The 12,096-nt window shown below is 37.3% G+C and overlaps 1 protein-coding gene across 1 annotated transcript in view; it reads left to right on the top strand.

Annotated features, from left to right (window-relative positions):
* The window catches only part of HSBP1 (heat shock factor binding protein 1), a 5,068-nt gene extending 743 nt beyond the window's left edge, over positions 1 to 4,325 (top strand). The window contains exons 2-4 of the mRNA XM_069072251.1: positions 142 to 208; positions 1,195 to 1,315; positions 3,007 to 4,325. Coding sequence (XP_068928352.1) covers positions 142 to 208; positions 1,195 to 1,313 — 186 coding nt within the window. The 3' untranslated portion in view covers positions 1,314 to 1,315; positions 3,007 to 4,325. The remainder of the gene's footprint in view (positions 1 to 141; positions 209 to 1,194; positions 1,316 to 3,006) is intronic.
* The last annotated feature ends 7,771 nt before the right edge of the window (positions 4,326 to 12,096 follow it).

The following is a 12,096-nucleotide window of genomic DNA, read 5'->3' as shown; positions in this document are numbered from 1 at the left end:
CATCCCCCTTACCCAACAGCCCAGAGATGCTTCCCAGTTAACCCTGCTCCCCCACCATCCCTCTTACCCAACAGCCCAGAGATACTTCCCAGCAAACCTCTTCCATACCACTAATCAGGATCACTTTCTTCCTTTCTGCAGGTTCAGACGCTTCTCCAGCAGATGCAGGACAAGTTTCAGACTATGTCAGACCAGATAATTGGCCGAAATATCCTTTCTCTTCAGAGTTACCTCCTTCCCTTCCTTTCCATACTTCTGGGCTTTCTCTTCCACACAATATTGGATGGTGGTACAGTGGGTTTAAGAGGTTGCTCATTTATCTGCCCAACTCAGCCAGGATTGGTCCTTTGACCTGAGCTCTGTTGAACTGCAGACTAGTCGTGTTAGAGGCTACCTGTATGTGTATAAAGGGATTGGGAGTTGCATAAATGATGAAAAAATTCTGAAGAGACTAGCTTTGTTGGCCTTTCTTTTACAAAGGTCAGGCTGTGTTTACCTCTCTCCAGGTCATCCGCAGGCCTGGACCCAGGTACATCTGTTAGCCCAGTACAGGTAAGTATGTATGTGGCTACTGCCAAGACCAGCCTTTACTAACTGTTGTTAGTAGCTACACACATATATTTATGTGACTTGTGAAAACCAATCTCCATTAGCTAGTTTAGCTATAGCTATTATATACTTACATGTATATGAACACATACATGCATATACTCACATGTGTGTGTTTGTATTTATAAGATGACCAAGGTCAAGGCATTGAGGGTAGTAGATATAGGACTGCTCTTGGAGGTAGGAACACCTCAGTCATGCTTGTGATGGTTGTGTGACTGTGGACAAGTCATTTAACCTTTTTGTGCCAAAGGCAACTCTAAGACTCTTGATCTTCATCATTGGAGGTAGTTTTCACATCATTGAAATCACAGGCTGTGAAGTAAAAAATATGGGAAAGAAAACAGAAAGGAAGTCATGGTTTGGACATATTTGTGTCCCATAAATATCATTTGTAGACCAGTCCCTCCTGCCCCTTGGTTGTTGCTCTTTTGGTTAAGGTTAAGCCAAAGTCTGCTTATATTAGCCTGAGTGTGGATGCTAGTTTGACTTGCTAGAGGCCACATACTTTAATATGTGGGTAAAGCCAAAGATATGATAAGTCATGGAACAACTTTACTGAGTGTTGTCTTTAACATGTTGAACTTGATGATATGAGCAGTCGCATTGATGATCTGGAGAAAAACATCGCTGACCTTATGACCCAAGCAGGGGTGGAAGAAATAGAAGGGGAAAACAAAGTACCTGCTACACGTAATAGTTAAAGGTAAGAATCAGATTGTTTGCCTGTTTGATAAAATTCTGAAATCTTTTACCTGTTCCTTTTTCCCCCTTACTTGATTTTTATAGCTATTGATACCAAGAGTCTATATATTCTCTACTTTCTTTCATTGAAGAAATTCAAATATCACAAATTCTAACAGTCAAAATGTACATCATACCTTGAAAGAACAGTGGTTATAGTTAGCCATTCACAATGTTTTGCCTCAAGTCATAGGGCACTTAATTGTAAGCCTTATCCCCTGTACTTTGTTTCTCCACTTACCCTTGTTTAGGCAATCCAGAAAATAATTTACAGTTTTTAACTCCTTTCATATAGTTCTTGGCATTTTAATCTTCTGGTCAAGTGAAGTTTACTGACAGTGATAGAATCACTGAAATACCCATAACAAAAAGAATATTAAAGCATGCCATTATGCTACCTACTTGTGCCAAATTCTGTGATTATGATATACAAAGTAACAGAAATGATCAGTGAAATAAACCATCGTGGAAGGCAAGAGGTTCTTTAAATTATTTTCATGCAAAACATGAGTTATTTTCATGTAAAACATGGGTTTGCTGTGTAATAATGTCTAATTTGTCTCTATTGCCTCATCTTTAGCATGTAATTAATTCCTTCTTACCTAGGGATATTTCAGAAAATGACCTATTAATAAGTTTCTATGAACCTGATTTTTTCATTGTTTAAACAAAAGAATTCCCATTAAATTAGAGTTTTTCCCTCAAGAATTGTGAAATGGAAGCAAACTCAAAATGACAGCAGCTAATAAAAGAGCACTGGATTTTGAACCAGAGAACCTTGATTTAAATCCTACTTCTGCTGCTTATTATTTTGACTTGGGGAAATCAATTAATACTAGTAATAGTTGATATTTAAATAATAATAATAGCTAATATTTATATAGAGCCTACTGTGTGTCAGGGATTGTGCTAAGTGCTTTACAAATATTATTTCATTCAATCGTCACAACAACCTAGGGCTGTAGATACTATTATTATCCCCATTTTACAGATGAAGAAACTGTGGCAAACAACAGTTAAATGAATGACTTGCCCACCATCATGCAGCTAGTAAATGTCTTAAGTCAGATTTTATCTCAAGTCTTTCTGATTCCTAAACGTAGCCTCTAGCCACCTCACCCCAGCTACCTCCCAACACTTTATGCATTACAGCTTCACAAAGTAGTTAATGTGAGCATCAGTATCCCCTTTCTACAGAGGAGGAAACTGAGACTCTAGGGCTGTGGTAAGAGGTAGAATACATAACCTGGTCTCCAGACCATCAAGTCCTGCACTTTTTGTTGTGTTAATTCTTTGGACTTCAGTTTCCCACTTTGTAAAATGAGGGGTTTGGACTAGATTGGTATATCAGCTATGCAATATTCACAGTTGGCCTCTAAGGTCCCTTCCAGTTCAGTGAAAATCAAACAGGAGGCAGAAGAGGGAAAAAAAAAAATTCAGATTGCTTTTTAATTTTCAGTCACAGTAATTAAATTACTTTGAATCTGTTGTAGAATTCTTTATTCTCATTGGGGAAATAGCCTGCTTTTAGCAAGTCTATATATAGATACTTTATGAAAACTTTTCACTTGATGATTTTTGTTCTACTTCTACACTGTCACTAGCAGATTCTACAGTGAAAATTTATCAACAGTATTTCTTTTTTCCCCACAGGTTTTGTTAATCATTTAGAGTGAATTCTGGAAAATGTTTTTTTTACAAGCCAAGAAGTGAATGAACAGCTTTTCTCAACTAACTACTGTGCGAAAACATTTTTTTTTATGCTGTAGCTTGTATTTCTAGAATATGCAGTTTAGTTAGGTTTCAAGGTGATTTATTTTTTGATTTCTTTTACATGGTGGCTTCGTAATATATAACATAAAATGTGTAAACTTTAGTTAATAAATTGAAATTCTGACTACTCTTGGCTAAAATTTTAAAAATTTTTAGTGAATTGTCAAGTTATTTGTTCTTTTGTAGTAGTTTCAGTTTAATAACAAATTGCTGTGAGTTATTTTTAAGAAACGTATTAATTTTTTCAACAGTTATTAGACTCTCTTTGTGAAGTAAAACACCTAGAGTCTATGGTTTGTAATTCTCAGCACAAAATTACTGTTGTACCAATAACAAATAAATGGTATGTTGACCATATTTTTAAAGCAGACAAAAAAATTGGAGCATTTTGTATTTAGATGTCTGTCACTACTATGTTTCTGTGATTGAAAACTATACCTAAGAATCTACTGTATGAAGCCCTACAAAGGAGCTGAAATTGATGGACAGTAACTACTGCCACTTTTTAATACACTAGAGGATTTGGATAGTGACAATATCTCAATTCCTCACAAATACTAGGGACAGAAAATAACCTTCTATAAAGATGATTTACATTCACTAGTTAGGATTTTGTGTGTCATAACACATCAGTAATTAGCTAGAACATCAAAAGTGCTCACTGTAAGAACCCGAGGGGGTTTTAAAACCGTCTCACTCCATATTTACCTACGCTACTGATTTTAAAAAAGTATTTGTTAATTAGAAGAAAAAGCAAGTGGCCATTGTGAAACCTTGTTCACTTGTTGCTTACTTGACTGATAAATTCCCTTATGAGCTTGGATTTTTTTAAAGAAAAATTGTGGGTTTTGTTGTTTACCTTTTTTCTTACCTAAATGCCTGCAGAATAAAACTTTTGTAATAGATTATAGGTGGAATGAAAAATATCAAACATTTTCATCACAGCATATTGTTTTAATTAAGAGGTGAGGGACAAAGATTGGACACCCAGATGACTGATTCATGAAATTGCTCCTGAATTAAAAATATATATATATATTAAGGTCAAGATAAAGCTGAAGGATGATATAGCGGTAGAGGGCCATTTTTCCTAGAGAGGAACTTTTAAGTGTATATTTTGTGATTGTAGAAGAAATTTTGTGTACCACCAGACAGTTTATTGTATTGTTATAAACATGGAATAAAACTATGAAATAACAGTTTGTTCTAGTCATAATATGCCTGGTATAGAATAAAGTAATCTTATTAAACTTCTGTTAGTAAACCAAACATTTATAAGTGCCTACTGCATACAGAGCCCTGTGCTTTGTATTCCCAGCCTGGTCAGGAAGGTTGGAGAGACATTATGGAAGAATTTGAATTTCAGTCAGGATGTATTACAAGTATTGGGGAATCACAGAAGTTTTTTTGAATGGAGTGACATTATTATATCTGTTTTCCTGAGATTATTAAAGAGAATTCTGTTTGATGGGGGTAAACTGAAGATATGAAATACGAAGAACATTCAGAATATTGTTGCGGTGTGTATGGTGAGAAGAGGGTTTGAAATAAGAGTATTTGTGAGAGAAGAGGAAGGGAATGGTAAAAATATTGTCATTAGAAACAAAAATTGGCATCTGATTGAATGTGTAGGGTTAGGGAGGGGGGAATATTAAGATTGAACCATGTACTATGCTAAGCTTTGGGGGGATACAACTACAGAAGTTAGATATTCCCTCTTGAATTTATATTACAGAGTAGGAGGTGGGTGGAAGAGGGCAGTGTGACAGCTATGGACATTTGAGGACATACCCCAGAGAGCACAGAATCCAATGGCTTAGTTCTTCTCAGGCATGGTCTCTTGGGTGCTGTGGTTTGAATGGTGGGGCTGCAGAAGGGAGGAAATGCATGAGAAGAAAGAGGTGGAAAGGAGTTGGAGTAAACAGAGAGGGTGAGTAGAGTATCTTGAGTACACATTGCCCTAGAGATCACAGAGTCTAGTGATTTAGCTATTCTGAGGTAGGTGGTGCCATTTTAGAAATCATTCAATAAACAAGCCCCTACTCTGTGCCAGGCACTGGGCAAGCTTAAGGGTAAAGATAGATGTAGGAATGGGGAGGGGAATAGAATCAGAAATTTAAGGATCACCCAACATTATCCTCCACATTTTACAGTTGAAGAAACAGGCCTAGAGATGTTAAGTGACTTGCCCAAGGTCATAGAAACACAAAGGTAGTAGATGGCCCTCACTAGCATCTAGCAGAGACAATTGCACTGATCCCACTTGGTGGATAAGGATATGTTTCTGCCTAATTCTCCCTGAGTATTCATTTCATCCCAAAGACAGTTGGAGGTTCTGGAGCTTATTTTCTCTTCAAAATAGTCACTAGTGGGAACAACCTATTATCCACTGGAAGTAGAAAACTGGCTGGGCTAGACCTAAATTACAACTGCTTTATTGGGTCTGTGGTCTAAACACTTAAGAACACGTTGGCTATTGTCTCAGATTCCTCTGCTGCTGCAGCATCTTCCCCATCTTCCTCAACCATCAGTGGTGGCAGTACTGCAGTAGAGGACACCTTGGCAATAGTGGAGACCAGGTGTATCAACCCTTTGGCCTGGCTGGGGTGTGGTGGGGACAGTATTATCTGAAAGTCTATTGATGCACTGAGAACCCATCTTCAGTAAACAGGACTCTATTGACTGTGCTGCTGTTTCCTTATCTCTAAAATGAGTTGGGCTAGATGATTTCTGAGATTTCTCCTAACTAGAAAACATTTGATTCTCTATGACCTTTCTCATCCAGGTAGCACAGCGAGTAAGAGCACCGGCTCCAGTGTCAGGATGACCTGGAGATAGAATCCCGGGCTCAGACACTTAGCACCCACCCAGAAACACCTGGCCGTGTAACCTTGAGCAAGTTACATAACCCCGATTGCTTAAAAAAAAAATAGAATACATCAAACCAGTAACAAAATTTATTTGGAAGAACAAAAGGTCCAGAATATTAAGGGGATTAATGAAAAGAAATGCTAGGGAAGGTGGCCTAGCCATACCAGATTTTAATCTGTATTATAAAGCAGCAGTCATCAAAACTACTTGGTACTGGCTGACGAATAGAGCAGTGGATCAATGGAATAGATTGGGTACATGAGACTCAGCAGTCGATTATATTAATCTACTGCTTGATAATCCCAAAGACCCCAGTTTTTTGGATAAGAACTCACTATTTGACAAAAAACTGCTGGGAAAACTGGAATATAGTATGACAGAAACTGGGCATAGACCATTATCTAACACCGTATACCAAAATCAAGTCTAAATGGGTGCATGATCTAGGTATAAAGACTGATACTGTAAGCAATCTGGGAAAGCAAGGAATAGTTTACCTGTCAGATTTATGGAGAGGGGAAGACTTTATGACCAAACAAGTATTAGAGATCATTAGAAAATGCAAAATGGATAATTTTGATTACATTAAATTGAAAAGCTTCTGTACAAACAAAGCCAATGTAACCAAGATTAAAAGGGAAGTGGAAACTTGGGAAAGAATTTTTACAACCGGGCAGATGGGTGGCACAGTGAATAGAGCACCGACCCTGGAGTCAGGAGGACCTGAGTTCAAATCCAACCTCAGACACAACACAAAAACTAGCCATGTGACCTTGGGCAAGTGACTTAACCCCAATTGCCCCTCCAAAAAGAAAAAAAGAATTTTTATGTCTCTGATAAGGCCTCATTTCTAAAATATACAAAGAATTGAGTCAAATCTATAAGAATACAAGTCATTCCCCAATTGATAAATGGTCAAAGGATATGAATAGGCAGTTTTCAAAGAAATAAATTAAAGATATCTATAAGCATATGAAAAAATGCTCTAAATTACTATTGTTTAGAGAACTGAAAGTCAAAACAACTCTGAAGTACCACATCTCACCAGCCAGATTGGCTAAGATGACAAAACAGGAAAATGACAAATGCTGGAGAGGATGTGGAAAAATTGGAACACTAATGCATTGCTGGTGGAGTTGTGAACTGATCCAGCCATTCTGGAGAGCAATCTGGAACTATGCCCAAAGGGCTATAAATAATTTCATACCCTTTAACCCAGCAATACCACTTCTGGGGTTGTATCCCAAAGAGATCATAGAAGTGGGAGGAAGACTCATATGTACAAAAATATTTATAGCAGCTCTTTTTGTGGTAACAAAGAATTGGAAATTAAGGGGATGCCCTTCAATTGGGGAATGGCTAAACAAGTTGTGGTATATGAATGTAATGGAATACTATTGTGCTATAAGAAACAAGGAACAGATGGACTTCATATTTACCTGGAGAGGCTCATACAAACTGATGCTGAGTGAGAAGAGCAGAACCAGGAGAAATTTGTACACAATTATAGACACAACGTATGTGTGATGACCAATTTTGATAGACTGGACTCTTCTCAGCAATGCAGGGTTATAAGTCAACTCCAAAAGACTCATGATGGAGAGAGATGTCTACATCCAGAGAAAGAACTAGATAGAACAGAGTTTGAATGCAGATTGAAGCAAACTACCTGCTCTCAATCTTTTTCTGGTTTGGTTTTGTTTCCTCTTTCCCATTGTTCATTCCATCCAATACAATCCTTCTTTATAACCTGACTAATGTCTAATGTAAAAGTATTTGCATATATTGATTGTATGCTGTCATAGGGGAGGGAGGGTGAGAAAATTTGAAACTCAAGGAATTGTGGAACTGAATCTTATAAAACTAAAAGTAAACAAACAAATTAATAAAGACAAAAAGATTTAAAAATAAATACATCAAACCAAACTGACCTCATTTCATTTTGTGATAGAATCACTAAAAGAATAGATGATGGGCTTACTGTGATCTAGAGACATGAGCAATGCTTTTGATAAAGTATCTCGTGCTATTATAGAGACAAGGGAGAGAAATTTGGACCAGAAGATATTATTACAATTGGAAGGATTCAGAAGTGGTTGGATGATTGGACTAAAAGAATAGTGGGGCTTTTTTTCCCCCCTGCTTCTCAATTAAAAGGTAATCTCATTGATATGGCAGCCCCATTCAAGACAGGAACAAGCACTTTAGTTAGAGGAACTAAACCAAAATTGGGTCCTGAGGCTGCCTCTTTAATCTTCTTGGGGTTCAGATTGTGGGTGGGATGGCACAATTTATAGCATGGTTTATAGGCAAATCATCTTGTCAGAGGTGTACTTCTGGGCTGCCTGGGGAAGAAAAGGCTCAATGAAGATGCAGCACCAAGTGCAGAGAAACTTCTTTCTGGATGTTTAGTTGGAGAGAGTCTAGCAATCTTCAAGCTGTTTTCCAGAAAGAAAAAAATCAGAAGTTGATCTGGTGGGATACCCATCTTGTTCTGAATTTTTTGGCTTTGACATTCTCGATAGTATCACTGGGTTTGACTTCAAGAATGATGGTCTTACCTGTCAGGGTCTTTGTGAAGATTTGCATCTCTGCAATGCTGCACTAGTCACTCGTTGACCTTGATGAAAAGAAAGAGACCTCCAGCAAAAAAAAAAAAATAGTTGTTAATAGTTGAATGAGAGTGTGGCAGGAAGTCTCCAGTTTGGTATCTCAGGGATCTGCACTTGTCTCAGTTTTATTAATAACAAGTACATAGATAGCATGCTCATAGAATTTACAGATGATTCTAAGTAATATACCATATGACAGAGTCAAGATCCCAAAAGATCTTGGTAAGTTAGAACATTAAACACAACCTAATAAAAATAAATTCAGTGGGGATGAATGTAAAGTCTTAGACTTGGGTTGAAAAAAAATCAACTCCAAAAGTCCAAGGGGTGGGGGGGTGGGGCGGTGGGATAAATTAGGCAATAATTTGTCTCAAAAAATATCTGGAGTTTTTAGTGGACTGAAAATTCAATATGAGTCACCAGTATGTCGTGGCAGCCAAAGAAAGACCAATGTGATTCTGAATTCAGTCATTTTCAGTCATGTTCCACTCTTTGTGACCCCATTTAGGGTTTTCTTGGCAAAGATATTGGAGTGATTTGCCATTTTTTTCCAGTTCATTTTATAGATGAGGAAACTGAGGCAAACAGGATTAAATGACTTGTCTAGGGTCACACAGGCTGCATTAAGGGATACATAGCTTCTGGGAATAATTGGGAATAAAGAGGTGATAATGGCTCTGTATTCTGACTTAGATAGACATGATCTGATTTATTGAATTCAGTTTTGAGCACCAGAGTTTAACAAGGCTATTTGTGATTTGGAGAATATCTGGAGGAGGGCAACCAGGATGGTGAAGAGCCTTGAGTCCATTTTATATGAGAAGCCATTAAAGGACCTGAAGATGTTTAGCTTGAGAAAGAGAAAGTTTACAGGGACATAAGAGCTCTGTTCAGGTATTTTAAGGATTGTCATGTGAAAAAGAGATAAGATTTGTTTTCTTTGGCCCCTGAAAACAGAACCAGGGAAAAAATGGGTAGAAGTTACAATAAAGAAAAATTAGACTAGAAAATTAGATGTCAGGAAAAGGTCCTGCCAGAAATATAAGAGGCTGATTCCAATAGTAGTGAGTTCCCTTCCTTGGAGGTGTTCAAGGAGAGGCAGGATTACCACTTTTCAGGTGTGGTACAGTGTGAATTCCTTTCAGGCGTGGGCTGGTCAAGATGGCCACTGAGATCCCTTCCAACTCTCAAACTGTGATTCTTTGATCACAAAATCTAAAACAGATAAAAGAGGGGTTTGAATCTTGATTGGCATTCTGTAATTTGCAGTTCAGAGGTGTAGCACTCCCTACTAGCTTTGAGAGAGACTGGGACTAGCAGAATCTAGCAGATCCTGGGGAATGGATCTCAATCACAACTGGGAGTTTTTTGGGGAAAAATGAGTGAGTAGTTGGCAGCACAGAGAAGAGATAGATGGAGTAGAGATACAGCATTGAGACAAGCAGCATGCCTGTGAAGAGAACACAGGAGGACAGTGGCACAGGTAAACATAATAACTCTGAGACTGATAGTTAACATCACCACTGATAACTGAGAAAAACTCTGAATGGTTTGAACATACCCCAGATTCCCTTCCTTATACTTCTTGCTTGACAGACATTTTTGTGTGATTTTCTTGCTATTTATTTAAGCTAATTCTTTATCCTGATCTTTTGTTCCCTACAAAAATCCATGATCAATCATCAATCCTTAGATTGCATGTCTGTTTAACTATTGCATGCCTGGGAATGGGGAAAATAGAGGAAGCCAGTAACTAACTGGCATTCCCAGAACTAAAAAAATAAGATCGGGAAATAAAACCTGTCCTAGTAATCAGACATTAATTCTGATCGGGGATGCAAAAGCTTTAAGTGATTTTGATTAATAATTTATATTTTTAAGTCTCTAAATAATAATTTATATTTTTAAGCCTCTTAGAAAGGAACTGGGATCATAGAGCCATTATCTCTAGTTAAAGAACTAATTTTGATAATAATTTGTGACTGATGAAATTTGGGCACCTTAGTCAATCTCCAAACTCATCCCCATCAGAGAGAGAGGAAAAAAAAAGAGAAAAGAGTGATAATGAAGGGAAGGTTACACCCTAACCAGACCAATAGGGGAAATAGGAGGCATGTTTTGAGAGGAACTAATATCTCCCTTTTCCAAAAGAGAGGAGGGGGTCTCTACAGCTAAATTTTGTCCTCCATAGATACCTTTTGGTTACACAAAAAAAAGATCTTGGTAAGTTATAACATTAAACACAATCTAATAAAAATAATTTCAGTAGGGATGAATGTAAAATTAAAATTACATGAAATTAAAAAGTTTTTTATGAACAAAGTCAACGTAACTAGAATAAAGAAGGAAATGGTTGATTAATCAAGGATACAGATGATGCAGTTGGCTTTGTCAAAGAAAATAGAAGGATTGGCAAAAATATTGATATTGGAGGAGAAAAGTAGTGAAATTAGTAGATCTCAATACGTGGAAGTGAGGCAGCACATTGTAGTGGAAAGAACAGTATTTTTGGAACAAAAATTTATTCACAGCTGTGTTATTTGCCATCTTCATGACTTCATACAAGTTGCTTAAGACCCAGAATCTAGTGGGTCTTATTTTCCATATCTTAAAATGAGCATGTTGTGCATTCATACAATTTGTCCTTCATGCCTGGACCAAACTTGCTTTTCCTCTCAACCCCCCAGAAACCTAGTCTGTCTTCAAGGCTGCCACTTCCTCTGTGAAGCATTCCTGTATTCCCACTCTCCAAGTTGTTAGTGTTCTAGCTTCAGTTTTCTTTATATTGTACTTTTGTGTTAAAATTTTATCCTCTCAATAGAATGTAATATCCTTTAGGGCAGAGATTATTTCATTTGTCTTTGCATCTCCAGTGTCTTGCATAGAATAAGTACTTAATACATATTTGTTGGATTGGATCTTGAATGAACAGGATTTAGACAGGATATAGAATAGAAAAAGAGAAGTGGGGAACAAAGATCACAATGAAGGGAAGTAACCTGTGCAGATAGAATGAGGTAATGGAAGAGGGGGAGTAATGGAGATTATAATGAGAAAAGGGAAAATCAGAGTTCAGTATCTTTGAGAAGGAAGAAAATAGTGAGGTCTAAGATGCCACTCTTGATAGGTAATAGGTTGAAACAGTAAATTTGAAAGTTTTCAGTTGGTGAAACCATGAAAAATAGGAGTAAAATGGTCATCAAAGTGGATAGTGAAATAACTGAAAATGATCAAGGAAGATGTGTCAGGGAAGACCATAAGCTAGATGGCAAAATTATGGATAGAGAATGAACTATCTTGTGGGGAAACTACAGGTGGTGTCCTAATGTTGCCCTGGAAGAGAATTTGATAGTACTCCTCTGGCCCAGTGTTTCTGTCTTTTTGGAGTAAGACCCTGAACTAAAAGATTTTTATGTTTGTACTTTATTCTGAATTGGACTGTAATGGTAATGAAATTTTAAGATCCCTTTGTATTGCTAAGCTAAGA

This window comes from Petaurus breviceps, unplaced genomic scaffold (genome assembly GCF_028583685.1).
Source record: "Petaurus breviceps papuanus isolate PSGF00001 unplaced genomic scaffold, PetGlider_PUasm1.0 90845, whole genome shotgun sequence".
NCBI lineage: Eukaryota > Metazoa > Chordata > Mammalia > Diprotodontia > Petauridae > Petaurus > Petaurus breviceps.
This window is presented reverse-complemented; position numbering and strand designations above follow the sequence as displayed.